The sequence below is a fragment of the Onychomys torridus genome, chromosome 20 (assembly GCF_903995425.1).
Source record: "Onychomys torridus chromosome 20, mOncTor1.1, whole genome shotgun sequence".
Classification (NCBI taxonomy): Eukaryota; Metazoa; Chordata; class Mammalia; order Rodentia; family Cricetidae; genus Onychomys; species Onychomys torridus.
Genome location: NC_050462.1, coordinates 40498296 through 40519903, shown reverse-complemented (window position 1 = coordinate 40519903; position 21608 = coordinate 40498296). Strand labels below are relative to the sequence as shown.

Here is a 21608-nt window from a genome sequence, read left to right as displayed (position 1 = left end):
TGCCCTTTATAAATCACCCACTCTGTGGCACTCTGTTGTAACATAACAGAATAGGACCCACACAGACGTAAGATCCTGCAGTGGAGTCAGTGGGGGAGGAGGGCTGGCCACTGAGGTGAGAGATGTGCAGGGCAGGATAAAGGAGGAACCAGATGAGGCGGCAAAGCTCCAAGATGCCCCACCCTGCAGTGCGGGCCTGGGAAAGAGGCTGGCAAAGGGAAAAGCTGCCCAGAGATCACCCAGCTGATAGCAAGGCAGGGCAATGCCATGTTTGTTTTAAATAGCTCCCTCTGGCGGTGATCTAATAGAATGACAGACATGGACCATTTAGATTGAATGGACTCTTAAAAGAGGTCAGAGTTGGGAGCAGGGTGTTGGCTGCATGGGAAAAGCGCACAGCCAATCCCAAGTGTTCTGTTCATTTTCTACTTATGGCAAATGTCCATCTTTTTACTCAGATTACAAGCCAATAACTAAACATTTTGTTCGCTAGGGGTACCTTCAAAGTTTTTTAATAGAATAAAGCTAATCTTAAGCCCTAACTTTAATATCTTTAATGCAGGTCTCAAATACAAAAACATTTTCTATTCATTAAATAATAAAATCATCAAGTTTATCTCTTGCTTCTGCTCTGTGGACTCAAGTAAAGCCTAGGACAATGCCTGTGTTTTATTAATTAAGCACACAGCATCAGGTAAGCCGGGCCTTTTTCTGCTCAATACTCACCGTGGGAGGGCAGCTTTGTAGAAAGGACATCATCCAGCTAATAGCAAACTTTGTGGATCCCAAGCCAAGATTTCCCTAGAAATTCAAGGACATAAGTTATATTCCTGAAGTCAAAGTCAGATTTAAACGAATTCTTACTCCCAAATATGTTTTTATCCTCATCAATCAAATCTTTAAAATCAATATCTATAAACCTATAATAGCACTGAAGAGCAAACGGAGTATCCCTGAGGTCAACCACTTTTAGAGACTGTCCTTCCAAAAGTGTTACACTGTTGACTATAACCTAACCGAATTAGAATTATAATAAAATATGTGCTGTACCTGCTGAAAGACGAGAAGGATCTCATAGAGCAGGGCTGTTGCCGTGTCTGTGTATTCCAGGATGAGCGCCTGTAACTAGAATTGCCAGTGATCATCAATGCGCTGCCACAGGCTAGCCACAAGAGCCATTTCCCTTTAGATCCTTGACAACGGATTTCTGACTTAAATTTTTATGTGTGATATCCACTTTTCATTCCCAGATAGGTGGCTTTCATGCTGGGCTGGCTGACTCAGGCATGTCATTCCAGACACTAAAGAGCCTGGGCCACGGAGATCACAAGTTCAAGGCCTGTTTGGGCAACTTAGTGAGACCCTGTCGCAAAATGAAAAGTAAAGAGAGAGCTGGGGAATATAGCTTAACGCTAGTGTGCTTTCGTAGTGTGTGTTCAATCCCCAGTACCACCAGAACAAAGCCACTCTGGTAAAGAGACAAAATGTTTAATGATCCACATATGGATTAGGGAAAGATACAATGATCTAGACAAAAACATGAAAAATCTGCACACTGGGGTCCACAGTATCAGTCAGATCAACAACCTTACTTCCTTTCAAGGTGTAAACATGTTCCTTAGGATTGAGGCCAGAGGTTCTCTAAGGGATTTAGGTTTGTGCCAGCTTGAATTTCTACTCCTTCTGTGGAATGGGCATATATGGGACTCAGAGACCTCTGCTCATGATATCTCCAGGCAGTTGAGAGGGCATATAAGCCACTCTGGGCACAAGAACTGCCTATGGACATGCTCCAGGCCTGGGTCCTGCCATCATACCATGTGCAGGATGAACTCTGGTTGTCTCCTGTCCTCTTACACCTGGTGACCTAAATCTGTACTGTCTCTTGATGGCCACGTGGATTGCCCAGTGCAGAAGATCCGAAGGTCCCGCAGACGTGAAACCTATACCCATCCACTTTGCTCACTAGATGTTTTCATGGGGAAATACTATTCACCATCCAGACTAACAAACCCAAAACCAAGCTCAGGCCTTCCCCCTGGAAACCGGTCCTCTTGCTGTGGCTCGTATCTGACGTGTAGGCCAGATTCTAAAAGGCGTCTTCTGGTCTCCACACTTGATTTTTATGTCAAGGGTCAGCTCAAATTCCTAAAATATTCTAGAATCTATCCTCTTCAGAGTTAGCATCTCTTTTCCTCTTTGTGTATTTATTCAACAAACTGCACCAGACTCTGTGTTAGATGTTGGAGGCTCCCAGCCTACCCTCATTGCATGCACAGTCTACTGAAGAAACAGGCGCCAAGCTAGCAACTGAGGAAGGAAATGCACAAGATCCAAAAGACAAACACAGCAAGTTAAGACAGCTCTGAAGAGGGCTAGGCTCTTCTGGGGGCCAGGAAAAGCTTCCCTCTTCTTCTTTTGTTTTTGAGATAAGTTTATTTTAGCTGGGTGACACACACCTTTAACCCCAGCAATTGGGAGGCAGAGCCAGATGGATCTCTGTGAGTTCGAGGCCAGCCTGGTCTACAGAGCAAGATCCAGGACAGGCACCAAAGCTACAGAGAAACCTGTACACAGAGAAACCCTGTCTCAAACAAACAAACAAACAAAAAATGTCAAACCATGTCCACCCTTTAGAAAAAAAAATCAATGTTGACTTGGCTCAAAATAAGCTGGTACGTTCGCTTGGAAATATGCTTTCTATACAGTTTGCTATATCTAATGATTTGATAAAACATTAGAAAAAGAAGTGACCCTTACTGCGTGAGCACTAACCACTTGTTAGAATAAAATACAGCCCAAGTTGACCTGGACATTTGGAAGACATTCTTTTTTTTTTTTTCAGAACTGAGCTGAGGACCGAACCCGGGGCCTTGCGCTTGCTAGGCAAGCGCTCTACCACTGATCTAAATCCCCAACCCTGGAAGACATTCTTTTGCAGGTTTTTTGTTTGTCTTTTGATAAAAATCTCTACTATAGAATTATATGTATTTGAATAATAGTCACAGAGACATTTGGGCAGATGAATGTCATTTTTAAGCAGTATTATTTTCCTTAGTTTACATACCTAAAAACATAGATACATTAATATTGGCCAAATAGCTAAGATTTTAGCTTACTAATAAAATATGTCCTCTTTAACGTTCACATACTTCTGTATTCTACAGCACGTTAGAACAGAGAAACGAGAGCCCCCATATGCTGCATTCAGTCGACCCCCAAATTCTTTTCTCACCTGAGCATCGAAGGAGATGTCGGCTGACGTTGAATCACATGGCAGCTGGGCATTCGATGGGGAGCAAGACTTTGGAAGCTTAGGCTTACTCACTAAAATCACTAAGAGATTAAGCAGTGTTCCCCTAAAAAAAACCAATAAAAAATCTCTCTCTGTGCTTCCGGGAAAGGCGCGATTCTTGCCATTGGTTGGCTTCTTGCCATTGGTTGGCTGTTTTTATAGAGAAGGACTGGTGCCCAGGGTCCTTCTCAAGTGCGCTGTGTTTTATTTCTGTGAGGAGGGCGAGGCGGGCACCTTCTGTGATGTACCATCACACATCTATCTATTCTCTGTGTTTCAGTCACCCTGGTCCTTAAGTCCGCTGGCACTCAACTTGTCTCAACGAATATTTGGGTTTGCAGACCTAAAACTCATGGCAGATGTTGAGGTAGGAGTATAAACACGGCAGTCAGACACACACACACACACACACACACACACACACAGAGAGAGAGAGAGAGAGAGAGAGAGCACAGAGCTAGAAGAAGTGAAGAGCAGAGAAAAGTCTCGGATGAGGCTCTCCCACGTCGCACCTTACCTGTACGGCTTTGGATTCCCAATGACGAGACCCTGTTCACCGGAGCACAGAGGGTCTTGTGGAAGAGTAGCTCTCTGAAGGAGGAAGAGTCGGGACTGTCAGAGTGTCTGTCTACTAGGAAATGATCTCTAGTTCTTTTTTATTGAGCTGAGGATCGAACCCAGGGCCTTGCGCTTGCTAGGCAAGCACTCTACCACTGAGCTAAATACTCAACCCCGATCTCTAGTTCTGATCAAGGTCATACATCCACTCCTTAATCCTGCCTATGGGATCCAAATGCTTTACCTACGGAACTCATTCTGATATCTGATAACATCACAAGGAATTTTTTCATGATTTGGGCTTTTTTAAAGTTTTAAATATAACAGTTCTTCGCTATGAAATGATTTATTCATGTTCGATTCTGTTGCACATGTACTAAAATTGAAACAATGCCCAGATTGGCAAGGCCTTTCTTTGCTCAAGGATGAAATGCAAATTCTGGGATTTGTTTGTTTGTTTGGTTGGTTGGTTTTGGTTTTGGTTTTTCAAGACAGGGTTTCTCTTGTAGTTTTGGTGCCTGTCCTGGATCTCACTCTGTAGGCCAGGCTGGCCTCGAACTCACAGAGATCTGCCTGGCTCTGCCTCCTGAGTGCTGGGATTAAAGGTGTGCACCATCACCGCCAGGCGTAAATTCTGGTTTTTGTTGTTAATGTTGCTGTTTTGAGACAAGGTCTCACTTTGTAGCTCTAGGTTGGAACTCACTCTGTAGACCAGTCTGAAGTCAAACCTCCCAAAGATCCACCAGCCTCGGCCTCCCAAACTCTGGGATTAAAGGGACATGCTACCATGCCTGGCCAAATTCTGTATTTTAAAAATGATTTATCAAGTTCAGCCATAAGTTTTAGGTCTCCAAACATGGGTATTCTTTTTTTTTTTTCCTCCAGTTTTTCTGAGACAGGGTTTCTCTGTGTAGCTTTGGAGCCTGTCCTGGAACTCATAGATATCCACCTGCCTTTGCCTCCCAAGTGCTGGGATTAAAAACATGCACCACCACCGCCTAGCTTATATTTCATTTTAAGCCACTGATAAAACTCCTTCTTACTAGTTCCTTCTGCACAAGATAATGTTTCATATTTATTAAAATTATATTGGAAGAATATTAATATAAATTAGTAATCACCTAAGGTAACTCAAAATATATTTTTTAAAGATTTATTTATGTATTTTATGTACATGATTCAGATCCCATGATAAATGGCTGTGAGCCACTGTGGTTGCTGGGAATTGAACTCAGGACCTCTGGAAGAACAGTTGGTGTTCTTATCTGCTGAGCCATCTCTCCAGCCCCCAAATATATTTTTCGTAAGGTTTTGTTGTTGCGTCTTTGAGATGGAGTCTCACCACTGTAACTCTGGCTGTCCTGGGCAGGGTATGTAGACCAGACTGACCCTGAGTTCACAGAGGTCTGCCTCCTGGGTGCTCGGACTGAATGTGTGCATCAGCACACCAGCTAGTAAGGTACTTTTTCAACTGAGGCTAGAGTAGTGAAGTCTCTATAACTGAGATCGGGAGGGGGCTCAGCAGGTGAGCACATGCCTGCCATTGCTTTATCGCCAAAGGGAGAGGTCTGGCTAAAAGTTCTTCACTAGAAGTTCTCTGTAATGCCGAATAAAGCGCCTAAACTTGCTTGTGCTTCAGCAGCCCCGTTTTAGCTGGGGTGGTGGCTCCTGACTACAATCCCGGGACTTGGAAGGCCAAGGCACAAGTATTACTGCAAATTCAAGGCTGGTCTGTCTTATGGAATGAGGAGGAGGAGGAGGAGGAGAAGGAGGAGGAGGAGGAAGAGGAGAAGGAGGAGGAGGGGGAGGAGAAGAAGGAGAAGAAGGAGAAGGAGAAAAGAAAAAAGGGAGGGAGGGAAGGAGGGATGAAGAAAGGATGGAGGGAGAAAGGAAGGAAGAAAGGAAAGAAGGGAGGGAGGGAGGGAGGGAAAGAGAGAGGGAGAGAGGGAGGGAAAGAGAGAGGGAGAGAGGGAGGAGGGAGGGAGGGAGGGAAAGAGGGAGGAGGGAGGGAGGAGGCAGGGAGGAGGGAGAGAAGGAGGGAGGGAGAGAGGGAGGGAGGAAGGGAGGGAGAGAGGCAGGGAGGAAGAAAGGGAGGAGGAAGAGAGGGAGGAAGAGAGGGAGGGAGAAGGAAGGGAGGAGGGAGGGAGGAGGGAGGGAGGACAGAGACTTAGACAACATCCAGACAAGAACAGTCCTCCCAGCTGCTGTTAGGCTGGTGCAATAAGGAACATAAGAGCAGGCCTTGGAGACGGGTCAGCGCGTGCACACACTTGTTTCAGCAGCCCGAGTCCCGTCTCCAGAGCCTACGTCAAGACGGAAGAGAGAAGCAACTCCACAGAGCTGTCCTCCACGCGTGTGCCCCTCCCACATCACACACACACGCACACGCATGCACATGATAACAATAAGGTTTTAAAAAAGGAAATACAGAAACATATCAATCGACAGTGATGAATTTTATCTGAGTTCTATGCCACCTGGCTAATTGTGAAACCCCCTGGAAAGACTCAGTCACCACTGTCTTTGCCTCCTCAAAATCCCAGGTCCTCTCTCATGCATGCCTGGTTCCTGGGGAGGCCAGAAGAGGGCATCAGATCCCCTGGAACTGGAGTACAGATGTTTATGAGCTGCCCTGTGGGTGCTGGGAATAGAACCCAGGCCCTCGGAGTACAGCAGTACTCCAAACTGCCAAGTCAACTCTCCAGCCCCCAAGACGTTATTCATTAATAAGCACTTCTCCTTATTGCAAACACCTGAAGAAAATCTCCCCTACTTGTCTTGTGCATTCCTATCTTTCACAACAATCATTAAATTCCAAGGCTAAATCCCCAAAATGGAGAGAGAGAACAGGAAAGCATATTGCCACACACACCTCCATCCCCGCCACCATCCCCCAGAAAAGCAAACACACTGAGGTCAAGGCTACCTTGTGGCCAGGTGGTGGTGGCACACACCTTTAATCCTAGCACTCAGGAGGCAGAGCCAGGCGGATCTTTGTGAGTTCGAGGCCAGCCTGGTCTACAAGTGAGTTCTAGGACAGCCAGGATGATACAGAGAAACCCTGTCTCAAAAAAAACAAAAACAAAAACAAAAACACAAACACAAACAAACAAACAAACAAACAAACAAAGGGCTACCTTGTGAGGGCACTTACTATAATGTAGTTGTTCCACGAACTCTTTAAGTGCAGAAATATTGATGAGGTTTCAGAGATAACATAGAGGTGGAGTTCCGACTCCTCCTTCTCTAGGCTGGAGCTGCTGTGTGAAGGAGAAGCTGGGAGAGAATTTCTTACGTGACACTCATTTCTGTTCCCATCCAACCTGAGAGGAATTTCTTTTGGGGCGTCTTTGTAGTCTGGAGGCTCCTGCTGTTCAGTGCTTGACACAAAAGGCGGTGAGCAGGCAGAAGCTGCTGTGGACTGTAAAGTCCTGGAGAGAGCAGGTAAAGGCCGAGAGGTACCTTGGCCAGGAAGGGACAGCGTGAGGTCTGGAGGACAGGGTGTTGAGTCCTTGAATGGCATGCTGCTCGCCTGGTGGGACCTGGGGGTAGAAAGGAATATTAAATGTGATGCTTGGAATTGAACAGTGAGGAACCAAGAGAATCCAGCCGCCAGTTTGGACAGTCAGTGACTCTGAAAGCAACTACCTTCGTGTAAACGCAATGCTCATCATGAGAAGGGAGTGACCAGACCTCAGTAGCTGGGATGGGTTGGATCTGAAGTGTCCTGCTGAGTGCTTACTCTCTGGCTATGGCATCATTTTGAAGGTTATAATGCCTGTCGGCCATGGGGTCTGGATGTTAGAAGTAGGTCACAAAGGTAGGCCTTTGGAAGCCATGCCTGGCCTTGGTTCTGGCCCGCCTTTCTGTCCCCTTGTCTACCGCAATGTGAACAGCCACCTAAACACAATGCCAAAGACTGAGCCACTTTGCCATGCCTTTCCCTCCATGGTGGGCCAAAAGGTCTAAAACCATGAGCAATAATAAATCCTCCCTTCCTTAAGTCATTTCTGTCAAGTGTTCCATCACAGAAATGGAAAAGGTAACTAATGCACTTACTGTTGCTACTGACTAACGGAATTACAGTGTGGCGATCTCTTAGTGCGCTGCTTTTTTGCTTTCAGAAATAAAAACCCTACTAATGTCATACTGTCTTAGTTGGGGTTTCTATTGCTGTGAAGAGACACCATGGCCACAGCAACTCTTATAAAGCAAAACATTTAATTGGGGTGGCTTACAATTTCAGAGGTTCAGTCCATTGTCATCACAGCGGGAAGCATGGCAGCATGCAGGCAGACATGGTGCTGGAGAAGGAGCTGAGAGTTCTTCCACCTTGACTCACAGGCAGCAGGAAGTGGTCTGAGACACTGGGCAGTATCTTGAGCATATGAGCCCTCAAAGCCCGCCCCTACAGTGACACACTTCCTTTAACAAGGCCACACCTCCTAATAGTGCCACTCCTTTTGGGGGGTCATTATCTCTCAAACCACCACACATACAAAGAAGCACTTTATTAGATTTCAGTTTTTGTTGTTATTTTGGTTTTTGAGACAGGGTCTCACTATGTAGCACTGGTTAGCCTGGAGCTTGCTATGTAGACCAGGCTGGCCTTGAACTCACTGGGATCCACCTGCCTCTGCACTACCATGCCCTGCAATGGTATTTTTTATGATGGACACTTTGGGCCCTCTTGGAGACTCAATACTTGTACTGCAAGGACTTTTTAATTTATTTTAACCCGATTGTTCTTTCATTATAACTGTTAATGGATCCTATAAAGAAAAAACGCAGATAAAGATTTAAAGAGAGGGTTTTCACTTTTAATGCTTTCTTTAGCTCACAGTCTTCTGATGTCTTAGTAAAGTCTGATACTATCAGCCCCTTTCCTCAGAATCAGTGTCCCACCTTTACAGTATCTATTCTTCACCCCACTCCATTTTATGTACTTCACCACAGAGCAAATAAGCTGGAAAAGCTGAGAGACAGAGAGAGAAACCCAGGATGGAAAGTCATCTTGTGAGACCCAAAGGGGTCCTGGCTCTCCCCCACATGGTTGCATGAAGGGCAGGTGCTGCGTTGGACTATCCTCCTGTATGAAGCTCCAGCAGAGGCCGGAATGGAGTCACTTATGCTAAGGCCTTGAAACCAAACTCAACCTCACTCAGCATCGGAGGACAGCCTTCCGCTTTCTCCTTCCTCAGATGCTGTGAAGCACAGGGCAGACTTTGTTTTCTGGGTCTGCTTTCTTTGGTCTTTTTCTGCCTTAAAACTCACCTTTCTCTGCTCCGTTCATCAGAATAATTTTACTTCATAGAATGAGGTGGTGGTTGGTTCTAGAATCACAAACAAAAGCAGCCAACTATATCTTTAAATTTTGGGGGAGCTGGGGAGACGGCTCAGCGGTTGTTAAGAGCTACCTGTGGCTTTTCAGGAAACCAGAGATCTGTTCCCAGAATTCACAATGACTTGATGGCTTATAACCACCTGTAACTCCAGCTTAATGATCCTACATCCTTTTCTGGTGTCCACAGGCACTGCACATGCATGGGTATACACACAGCGACGCACACACAAATAATATTAAGGTGGTAATTGAACCTTTAGTTGGCCCTGAACTCCTAATTTAAAAATAAGGTTGTAATGGTGGCACCAATCACAAGGGTTTCTGTAAGGAATAGACAGGGAAATATCTACAAAGTGTTTGGAACACTGCAATCTTTATTATTATTATTATTATTATTATTATTATTATTATTATTATTTAATATAGTGTTCTGTCTGCATGTATCCCTGCCCTCCAGAAGAGGGCACCAGATCTCATTACAGATGGTTGTGAGCCACCATGTGGTTGCTGGGATTGAACTCAGGACCTCTGGAAGAACAGCCAGTGCTCTTAACCTCTGAGCCATCTCTCCAGCCCAGAACACTGGAATCTTAAGCGACAGCTCTTAACATTACTCTTTATGTCTTCAGCCTGTGGTTGACCTTTTTAAAGCCAGGGTACCTTTCTCTCTCATAGGATGAGAACCTCCACCAAACTGGAAAGGCACTTTTTTTTTAATTCGTTCTTAGATTAGGTTTGGGTTTTGTTTTGTTTTGTTTTTTTTGTTCGTTTGTTTTTAGCATTTTAAAAAAAGATTTATTTATTTATGATGTATACAGTGTATTGTCTGCATGTATGCCTGTAGGCCAGAAGAGGGCACCAGATCTCATTACAGATGGTTGTGAGCCACCATGTGGTTGCTGAGAATTGAACTCAGGACCTCTGGAAGAGCAGCCAATGCTCTTAGCCACTGAACTATCTCTCCAGCCGTTACTATTTTATTTTAATATATATTTTATTTTTTATATATATATGTTTTGCCTACATATGTGTGCATCACATGTGTGCCTAGCGTAGGCCAGAAGGGGGCATCAGATCCTTTGGCACTGGAGATCCAGATAGTTCCAAGCTGCCATGTGGATGCTGGGAATGAAACCTGAGTCTTCTGCAAGAGCAGTCAGTGATCTCAACTGCTGAGCTATCCCTCCAGCCGTGACTTAGGGTAATTTTAAACCAACAGCATCCATTCTTATCTGTATGGTACTATTGATAAGTTCCAATCTCCGACTCCCTCTCCGAACCTTAAAGTCGGTGGCTACAGTTACTTGTTTAAAATTTAGGCAGCCGCCATTTTAACTCAATAACAACATGTATATGGTGGTTATGAAAAGGTCACAAAGAAGTTTCTCTGGGTAACACTGCAGCGCTGTAAATACTGAGGGTGTGTACAGGCATTGAGTTTCAAAGGGAAGGTCAAGCAGCTGTCGGGAACATACACTGAGGTGAGCAAACACTGTTGAGTGCTTGGCATTCACATAGTGACCGGATTCCAGCAATTACTGAGTCTTTGTCTCCCGGATCTATGTACTACCACAGTACTATGGAAATCCAATACATATGAAAGAAAGCCGGTCTCCAAAATGTTTGCCATCACTGGGAATACTCAGAATAAAGAAAAGGACCTTACGATCATCAAAAACAAAGGGAGATGAAGTGCTAATCTTTTCTACTGTATTCATTCCTAATTTAAAAGATTGATTCTATTTTTACTTGTGTGTGTAGATGTGCACATGTGTGTGGGTAACCCCAGAGGCCCTACAGAGGTACTGGAACCACAGGAGGTCGAGTCACAGGCAGTTGTGAGCCACCCAACACCGATGCTAGGAAGCAAACTCCAGTTGTCTGCAAGAGCAGCAAGCCTTCTTATCACTGAGTCATTTCTCCAGTGAGTTCTGCCCTCACAACATGATTGCCTTTCTTTCTTTCTTTCTTTTTTTTTTTTTTTTTTTTTTTTTGTTGTGTTTTGGTTTGGTTTGTTTGTTTGGTTTGGTTTGGTTTGGTTTTTCAAGACAGAGTTTCTCTGTGTAGCTTTGCACCTTTCCTGGAACTTGCTCTGTAGCCCAGGCTGGCCTCGAACTCACAGAGATCTGCCTGCCTCTGCCTCTGCCTCCCGAGTGCTGGGATTAAAGGCGTGCACGGTGCACCACCACCCGGTGATTCCCTCCTTTCTTGCTTTGTAATGTTTGTTCAATTTAAGGAGGATGTGCTTGCAATGGAGTCTTGGGAAGGAAGCAAGCATGGACACAGTCGAAAGAAGGCAGAGCATCTCTGCATGCATGGGGTTTGTGCCCTGGATGTTCAAGTTCCTCGGTCTACGGAGCTGCAACAGCAAGATGCCCCATCTATGTGAGACATACTGTCGCTTAAGTCTGAAGTACATATCCAAAGCCTTGTGTGAAGAAACCCACAGTCTATATTGCTACTACCACATCATCTGAGATCATGTGTCACATGTCATATGTTCCAAATATACAGAGTCTGCCTTTAAACATGTGGGCCACATAATGTCATGCACACGCCTTCAGCTTACAGATACTGCACAGACGTGTTCACCGGGCATCTCTACAAACAGCGGCCAGGAAGGTGGGTGCTCTAACCTGAGCTGCTTAACAATCCGAGATTCTGTTAACAATGAGAGAGCTCGCTTTTCATCCCAGGTTTACAAAACTCTTCACCAGGCCAGAAGACACTTTCTTTAAAAAAATTAAAAAAAAAAAAAAAAAGGCCAAGGAGATGGCTCAGAAGATAAGAGCTGTACAGATGTGGTGACCTGAGTTAGAACCCCAAGAACCCCAGGAGCTGGGGACAGACAGGAGGGTCCCCAGAACCCCAGGAGCTGGGGACAGACAGGAAGGTCCCCAGAACCCCAGGAGCTGGGAGTCAGACAGGAGGGTCCCCAGAACCCCAGGATATGGGGACAGACAGGAGGGTCCCCAGAACCCCAGGATATGGGGACAGACAGGAGGATCCCGAGAGCCTCAGGAGATGGGGACAGATAGGAGGGTCCCCAGAACCCCAGGAGGTAGACAGAGACAGGAGGATCCCCAGAACCTCAGGAGGTAGACAGAGACAGGAAGGTCCCCAGAACCCCAGGATATGGGGACAGACAGGAGGATCCCCAGAACCCCAGGAGGTGGGGACAGACAGGAGGATCCCCAGAACCTCAGGAGGTGGGAGACAGACAGGAGGATCCCCAGAGCCTCAGGAGCTGGGAGACAGACAGGAGGATCCCCAGAGCCTCAGGAGCTGGGAGACAGACAGGAGGATCCCCAGAACCTCAGGAGGTAGACAGAGACAGGAGGATCCCCAGAGCATCAGGAAGTGGGGACAGAGACAAGAAGATCCCTGAGGCTTGCTGGTCACCAACCTAGCTCCAGGTGAAGTGAGAGACCCTGTTTCAAAGGAGGACATCTGACATCCTCCTCTGGCCTCCACACATGCAAGAGCACACCCCCACAAAAAAGGCTCATTCATACACAAGTGAATCTTTTAAAAATAAAATACCTCCCTGTGTTTTCTTTTGTAAGATCTACAAATACGCAGAACTATCCACTAATAACGTGGATAGTTTCCTTATCCTAAGGAAAGAGAAACCCACACACTAATCTAGTCTGTTTTCCATCCCTTGGGGGCTTGAAGGCCTGTTGTTTATTACTATCCTGAAAAATGATCACACTTATGTAAGTCTGATGTCCCAAGAGAGTAGCATCCATCTGACCGGCAGCTTCTCATAATTAGGCTTCAGCCTACATCGAAGAGGTGGTGCAGAGCTCTGTCCCTGTGTGCATCCTTCGTCCCTCTAATTAGTGTTTTCATCCAGCCTGCCTTTTGTTTCTGATCCTGATGTTTAATTACAGAGATGACACTATTAGAACACACTCAGAAAATAGGCAACTTTGTCCCCACGCCCTTCATTTAGAGACTGCCCGATTCCACATGTGGCACACATAAGCTGTCGTGTTTTCAGAGCCTCTGGTCTCTGCTGGGGAGTTCTCAGCCAGCTATCCCAGTGGGATAGTCACAAACCCTCCCTGGGACTTTTAAATTTTAATGCAAAATGGGGATAGGCCCATGTCCACTAGTGGGAGCTGGAAAATGTGTTTCAAACTTCGCTGCCCTATGAAGGGTACAGTGAGAGAAAAATGAGGCTGACCAAGGAACATCAGAGCAGAGAACTGTGCCCCACACACCCAGAGCCATCCATACCAACCCCCTGGTTTTCTTCTCTCCTTTCCTGGATCACTAGGGTTCACTTCTAACTCTGGCTGATTTTGCTGAGCATTGCTCACCCAAGAGTGCACACAAAAGCCAGTAACTAGGACATGTTTGACTAGATCAACAGATGAGAGAACGCTATCCCTGTCTCTACCTTCCTACCTTTTGCGTGAGTGTTGAATCATACAAGTCACCCCTGTTATTTCAATAAATTCCTTTTTTTTTCCCCATAGCTGAGGACCAAACCTAGGGCCTTGCGCTTGCTAGACAAATGCTCTACCACTGAGCTAAGTCCCCAACCCCTTTAAATTTTGAGACACGGTTTCATTAGATTATATCCCTGGAGCTAGCCACCAAGGTCCATTCCCTGTTTTGCCAGTGACTCATTACTGAGACAAAACACCAGGGTCCAATGATCAAAGGGTCATTAGTTGGCTAATACATCCTGTCAGAACTTACTATCTCACCCTAGACAGGCTTCCCCTTTTTCTCCTTAAAAACTCAGTCCTGGCAAAAACACCTGCTTTTCCTGCTTGCTTGCGGTCCACCTTTGCAGCCCCGCCCCCATCCCCACTTGCTCCTCTGGGGTAATAAATCTCCTTTGTGCACACCCCTTTGATGTCTGGCTGTGTCTTGGGGAGGACCTCCCTTACCGTTATACCACCTCATGAAAGTATTTCTAAGAATACTTTAAGTGCTAAAACCATCGTGGGCAAGTTGGTCTCTAGACCAGCCCTAAATTCCTATCCAGTGGGACCCTGAGCTAAAGGTGAACTGCCTGACCATTTAACTGTTATCTTTCTACTTCCATAACCAATGCTGGCCTCTTGTATACTCAAAAGTGTGGGGTTTTGCTCTTAAAAACTCAAACCAGAGGGTGGGGGATTTAGCTCAGTGGTAGAGAGCTTGCCTAGCAAGTGCAAGGCCCTGGGTTTGGTCCTCAGCTCCGACAAAACAAACAAACAAACAAAAAAAAACCTCAAACCAACTGGAAGTCAGGCCTGTTTCATCTGCCTGAGACAGTCCCACCCACCGGTGGTTAGAAAAGACTCCATTTGACTTACGCAGACCTCTCCAGAGTTTTTCCCTTTAGGTTCCCCATAACATCTCTTCCTGCTGCCTACAGATCTAGAGGTAGAACTCTCAGCTCCTACTCCAGCACATGTCTGCCTGCATGCCGCCATGCTTCCTGCCATGATGATCATGGACTAAACCTCTGAACTGTAAGCCAGCCCTAGTTAAATGCTTTCCTTGATAAGAGTTGTGGTGGTCAATGATGTCTCTTCACAGCAACAGAAGATGGACTCAGGCACTGAGTTGTTGTTTTTAGGTCATGGTGTATCATTGCTATAATAGCAACCCTTCTGAAAACAGAAGAACACTTGGAGGTGGTTTAACCCAAGACAGAAAGTGAAATGAGAAAGAGCCTGTCCTGCAGACCACGGGCTTCCAACACTCCCCAGGCAGGAGGTCACTGTGTCTGTCCAAGTATTTTGTGCTAATGTGCATTTCCTACCACACAAATTCTCCTCTATCTCTGCATGGGAAGCTCTTAGAATCCAGTACTTTTCTTCTTTCTGATCTAGACACTCCATGTGTGATAGTATGAGTTATGAGAAGAGAGCATCTTTTTAAAATGTACACCAACATTTCCTTCATGTTCAGTGAAGTCAGTATCTCATGTCCTCTTCTAGCCTCCATGGAAACACACACACACACACACACACACACACACACACACACACACACACACATTTAAAAAAAAAATTTTAAAAAGACCTTCCAAACTACGAGCCCAATTTTGCCGTCATGTTCTATCTTGAGGCCACACAGGACTACTTGCTGATACCCTGTATTCGTTTTCTTTCTACTACTGCTGTGATAAATACTATGACCACAAGGGACTAAGGGGAGAAAAGGGTTCATTTGGTCTACTCTTGAAGGGGACAAGCCCTTCCCTGGGAATTGTGGGCAGGAGCCTGAAACAGAAACCATGGAGGAATGTTGCTTACTGAACAACCTCATCCAGCTCGTTCAGCTAGCTTTCCTACACAGCCCAGGCCTGCCCACCACCTGCCTAGGGACGGTACCACCCACAGTGGAGTGGCCTTCCTGCATCAACTAGCAACCAAGAAGTTGCCCCCACAGACATGCCCACAGGCCCATCTGATGGAGGGAGTTCTTGAGTTGAGGTCTCTTCCCTGATGGGTCAAGTTGACAATCCAGAGGAGCCACCACAACCTAATTCATGTTCCATGTATTATCTGCCCCAGTCCTCACATCCACTCTCCTTGATGGCCCATCTCCTGGGGAACTATCCCATTCCCAACTGTCACCTGGAATCCTGACCTCTCCCCACAGCTCAATGTAATTATTCCCCTCTTTAAATCTCTTAGACAAATTGCATTGCCTCATCTGGAGCATGTCGCATATTTCCCACTATAAACTTCCAGGCAGATGTGATGAAACCTGGTTAGACTTCTCAAAGGCAAGAACTATGCCTCACTTGCCTTTGGATCCATTATAGGGCTCGGGGCTCAGGATAGAGACCACTTGGAAGAGTGCTTGCCTCAAATGCACAAAGTCCAGGATTTGAGTTCCAGCACCACAGCATTTAAAAAAAAAGTATGGTAGCTGGGGCCTGTAATCTATATACTAGAGAGGTCAAGACAAGGGAATCAGGGGTTCAAGGCCATCCCTAGTTCCATATCGAGTTAGAGGCCAGCCTTAGCTATATGAGACCCTGTCTCAAAAAGAAAAAGAAAAACCACAAGAAATGTTACAAGTCCTAACATTTTGCTCCACACAGAGTTTAAGGTCAATAATTATTTTTAATTCAACTTTAATCTATTAAAGTGACATTGTGACATCTATATAGTTCATGATAATGAAAAATATCATATTGTGTTATTTTAACTAACTAGATTTTAATTTGGGAAAGTTTTCTCAAGATACTTTTTTTTCATTGCTGTATATATGAGATACACAGAACGAGTCTATAGCAAGTAGGAGAAAAATGTATTTTTTTAAATTGAGGGCCAGTAAAATGGCTCAGCAGGGGAACGTAACAACCGCCAAGGCAGATGACCTAAATTTAACCAACTAGCAACCAAGAAATGTAGGAGAGAGCCCACTCTTACAAGGTACCCTCTGGCCTCCATGTGCACACTGTGGTACATTCACGTGCACACACTAGGACGTGCACACTCACACACGCACACTTGCACACACTCACATGCATGCACACATTCACATGCATGCACTCTCAAACACACTTGCGCTTGCACACTCGCATGCACACACACCACACATATAATATATATAAATGCATTTTTTTTAAAAGCAAACTCCAATGTCAGTTTTGATCAGCAATTTAAAATAATCTCACCTCAGAGAGGATTCGTTCCGACTCCTGGGGTCTTTTCTTCTCCAAAAGGTAGGTCCATTATTATCTTGCTTGACTTAAAAACAAGCAAACAAAAAAAGGAATGTGGTCATTAATTAAACAGTCTGAGTTCATGAGGACCCAATGTCATTCAAGGTTGACACAACAACCCCAGTGCAGCTGTCACTGCCTGTTGGCTCAAAGTCTTCGTTTGTAACGGGGACAGGAGACTGTACTCCCTACCCAGAAGTGAGGTAGAAGTTGATCTGCTTCTGTGGTTGGTGGAATGCCTGATCTAGACACCAGGGACTCAAGTCTGTGGGTAGAGGCAAGATCAACAAATCCTGAAGAGATTCCGTTCTCTGCAGGGCAAATGGCTTAGAGGCCGAGTCTTCGGTCAGCTAGCCCAGTGGATTTGGGATGGAATGTCCGTAGTCCCACCCAGCTGAAAACGTTCTTCAGGGGGCTGGGAAACGGCTCAGTCAGCAAAGAGCCTGCCACACAAGAACCTGAGATTGGATCCCCAGCACCCATGTAAAAGTTTGGGGTAGTGGCTTGTGTCTGTGACCCCAGCACTGGGAGGTGGGTTGTGGGGAGGGTCCCTGGAACTCATCAGCTAGCCAGCTTAGCTGAATCAGTGAACTCCAGGTCCAGTGAGAGGCACTGTCTCAAAAAGTAAGTTGGAGAGAAACCAAGGAAGACACCCAATACATACCAGGTCTTTTCTTTTAGGGCACCAACCAGCTCCCAAATCATGGCACATAGGCTTTTTATTAGTTTTGAATGCTCGGCCTAGCTTAGGCACATTTCTCTTTTAATTTAAATTAACCTGTTTCTCTTTTGCATTTTGCCTAGGGACTTAGTACCTTTCTCACTTCTGTATATCTTACTTTTACTGCTTCTGTGTCTGGCTGGATGGTGTCTGCCTGGCGTCTTACCCCAGGCGTCTCCGCCATCCTCTCCTGTTCCTTCTCCTCTCTTCTTCTTTTCTCATTCCTCTTTTCTTTTCAAGCTTAGAGGTCTCTTCCTATCTATTCTCTCTGCCTGCCAGTTCCGCCTATCCTCTCTCCTGCCTAGCTATTGGCTGATCGGCTCTTCTTTAGACCAATCAGGTGCCTTAGGCAGGCAAGGTGAAACAGATGCCACACATCTTTACATCATTAAACATACATCCTTACATCATTAAACACATGAAGCCGAAACAGAAGTAGCACATCTTTACACAGTTAAAGTAATATTCTGCAGCATAAGCAAATGTATCACATCTTTGCCTAGTTAAAATAATATTCCACAACACTGGATATAGATCTCTGGCCTCAACATGTATGTATATACATGCATATGCCCAGTGGAATATGTGCATATACCACACACACAGACTTGTACAACACACACAAACACACGACACTTTTTAGAAGAGACTCTGTGACAGCTAGTTTTGACTGTCCACTTGACACGGAATCACCTGGAAAGGAAGTCTCAGGTCGGCTTGTGAGAATGTCTGCGGGAAACTGTCTCGCTATGTTAACTGACTTGGGAAGACAGACGCTCCCACTGTGGGCGGCATCATGCCCTGGGTTTGGGTCCTGGACTTAAAAACGGAAAAACTAATCCGGGTGTGAGCATGCGTGCATGCCCCTTCTCTCTGCCTGTGGGTGTGGCTACCTGCTTCAAGGTCCTGCCTTGGCTTTCCCAGTGATGGGCCGTAGCCTGGAACTGTAAGACAAATGAGTCCTTCCCTTTAAGTGCTCTGTCATATTATCACAGAAACCACAGCAGACCATGGAACAGCAAGTGTGCTTTCTCTGTTGCAAGAGATTTATTATACTGAAAAAAAGTCCTCTTCCTGTGCAGACATTCAAGCTGAATGACCTGGGAGAGTCCCCAAAGCCTGGTTCCAATTTTAGATCTTCCCTATATCACTAGCTTTAGGAAATTACTAGGTTTTAGTTTACATATATGTGTGTATGTGTGTGCGCATGCATGTGTGCGTGTATGTACAAATATAGATGCATACAAATTTTTTGTTTCATTTCTATTTCTTTTGTTCTTGTTTCTCTGTGTAGACCAGGCTGGTCTGGAACTTGCTATGTAGATCAGGCTGGCCTGGAACTTGCTATGTAGTCCAGGTTGGCCTGGAACTTGCTATGATTCCCCTGCCTCTACCTCCTAAGTGCTGGGTTACAGACGTGCTACCACACTGGATGTGGATTTTTCTTTTTTTGTTGTTTGCTTTTGGATTTTTTCTTTCTTTCTTTCTAAATAATTTAATTAGCCTTTATTCTATATGCATTGGTGTGAAGGTATCAGATCCTCTAGAACTGGAGTTACAGACAGTTGTGACCTGCCATGTGGGTGCTGGGAATTGAACCTGGGTCCTCTGGAATGACAGTCAGTGCTCTTAACTGCTGAGCCACCTCTCCAGCCCCTGCTTTTGCATTTTGAGACAGAGTTTCAGGTCGCTAAGGCCTGCCTCAAACTCACTACGAAGATAAGGGTGACCTTTAATTCCTGATCCTCCTGCCTCCACAGCATGAGCCACCACATCTCATTCTGCTCCATTTCATTAAGTTATATTTCACTCTGCTTTGGGGGTGAGTCTGGTTTTTGTTTTTGTTTTTGTTTTTTTGTTTGTTTGTTTGTTTTTTAATTGAAGTCTCTATGATGCCCTCTGTGGTTCTGGGGCTATGACAGTGAACCATTAGTCACATGGAGCTGTTTAAACCCAAATCAAAATTCAGTTACTCAACAGCCTTCCCGTTCGATGGCCAAATGTGGCACTGTTAGACATAATTCAACTCGATGTAACTCGGTGTCCATGATTGTAGTAAGTTTTGCTGCTGCTGCTGCTCTAGAATGTACCCAAAACTAATCTTTGGTCCAGTCTATTCCAGAACTTGAGAAGGGTTCATCATTGTTACTCTGTTGCCAGAGGTATTGTTTCTGCAGAGATTGCTATAGTTTGGGCCCCAGTGTCTCCCAAGGGCCGACTCCTAAGCCCGCATAGCTACTGGAAGGTGGTAGAATTCTCACAAGGTGGGGACTGGGAAGAAATAAATGAACGCATGCCCATGAAGGGGATATCGGGACCTGAACCCCTTCCTACCTGTCTCTACCCTTCTGGACTGGCCTGAACTTGCTCTACCATGATCCTTTTCACCCCATGCCGCCATGCCAAGACCCAAAACATGAGGAACAGCTGGCCGTGGACAGAGAGCGTGCACCAAACTAAGCCTTACCTCAGAGTTCCTTCACCTCAGATAAACTGGGTCAGTAAAGGAAAGCTGATGAGTCACGTTTAATAACCACTCCGAGTCTAAACACAGAAAATTCCAAATGCTGGCTGTGGCCCACATAAGGACACAGGCATGCTCATGAAGCAAAACTGCTTTTTCTCTGTATCCCTGGAAAAAGCAGGGCCTAACAACCAAGTCTAATGATTTAAACTGAATATTTTTACTATAGATGATCTGTACTTGGAGTTTCCTTTATTCAGATAATCAAAGTGACTGGAGAGTGAACACCTTTGCCATATGATAAAAATACTCCCGGGGCTTTCCCCCAAGAGGCTGGCGTCAGTCCTAATGATTCCCTTTAACTTCTCAGTAGTTAATGCTTGCTGCTTCTCTTGGCATGAATGACATCATCCTTAACATGGAAGACTTTGGTAATGACTGTTTTCACACAGCTGGTCAGAGAGGTGTGAGCCCACCCCTTACTGTAGGACCACATAACAGCATCTAAGAGGTGAACCACAGAGTCCCACAGGAGGTGAACCATGGGGTCCTACAATATAGGAATACCCTAACCAGACAGCGTACAGGACAACAGAAAATGCAGAGAACATCAATGTTAGCACGATGAATGGTTTTTAATCTTTTAATGTGTACCATCTATCTCTTCTTGTGGTGGTGGTAGGATGATGTCTCAAAGGACATCTGCACAAAAATGTCAGATGGGGCCAGGAATGGTGGTGGCACTCGCCTCTAATCCCAGCACTCAGGAGGCAGAGGCAAGTGGATCTCTGTGAACTCCAGGCCAGCTTGCTGAAAAATGTATCAGATATAAAAACAAAAAGAAAGTAAAGAACAGATGACAGAGGGACTCTGTGATTAGCCACGCACAAGTACACAACATCATTTCTTCACTGTTTAATATCGTCTGCCAAGTTTCCGGGCATTTCAGTTTCACTGAACTTCAACCCACTTTATCTTTTAATATGTTTTCACATTCCTACCCATGCTGAAAAAGAGCCAAGAAAACGGTGCTTGTAGGCAGGTGGAATATGCATTTAAGGCAAGCAACACCAGTTCGATACCCTAATTAGTGTGACAAGAGACCCAGTGAGCCACCAGGGGTTTCATTACCCTGCTAATTATGCCTGGGACAAACAGTCTCCATGCTGTAGCTATCCGTGTGCAGAGCTGCTGGTCCATTAAAGGGAAAAACATCATATGGCTTCCTTTCACTGGGTAGCTGCCTGACACTCTGGAAGGCTCTCTTCCTGACTCGGAGTAGAGTCTAGTGGACAGTGAGTAGGTTGCTCTACTTGGGTGCTCAAAGAAGGGCTTATCCACGGGTCACCTCAGACCCCCATTTCCAACGTCTCCTTCTATGCTAAGGGTGCAATCATCTTTATTATTTATTTATTTACTTAATGTGCATGAGTGTTTTTGCCTGCATGTATGTATGTATGTATGTATGTATGTATGTATGTGCACCACCTCTCTGTCTGATGCCCATGGAGGTCAGAGGAGGGCATTAGATCCCTT

At 45.4% G+C, this 21608-nt stretch overlaps 1 protein-coding gene across 1 annotated transcript in view; it reads right to left on the bottom strand.

Moving 5' to 3' along the window:
• The window catches only part of C20H12orf56 (chromosome 20 C12orf56 homolog), a 41014-nt gene that overhangs the window by 10614 nt on the left and 8792 nt on the right, over positions 1-21608 (bottom strand). Inside the window, exons 3-8 of the mRNA XM_036169641.1 lie at positions 16840-16912; positions 7008-7395; positions 3813-3886; positions 3236-3359; positions 1051-1125; positions 727-801 (exon numbers count right to left, since the gene is read on the bottom strand). Of these exons, the coding sequence (XP_036025534.1) occupies positions 727-801; positions 1051-1125; positions 3236-3359; positions 3813-3886; positions 7008-7395; positions 16840-16912 (809 nt within the window). The remainder of the gene's footprint in view (positions 1-726; positions 802-1050; positions 1126-3235; positions 3360-3812; positions 3887-7007; positions 7396-16839; positions 16913-21608) is intronic.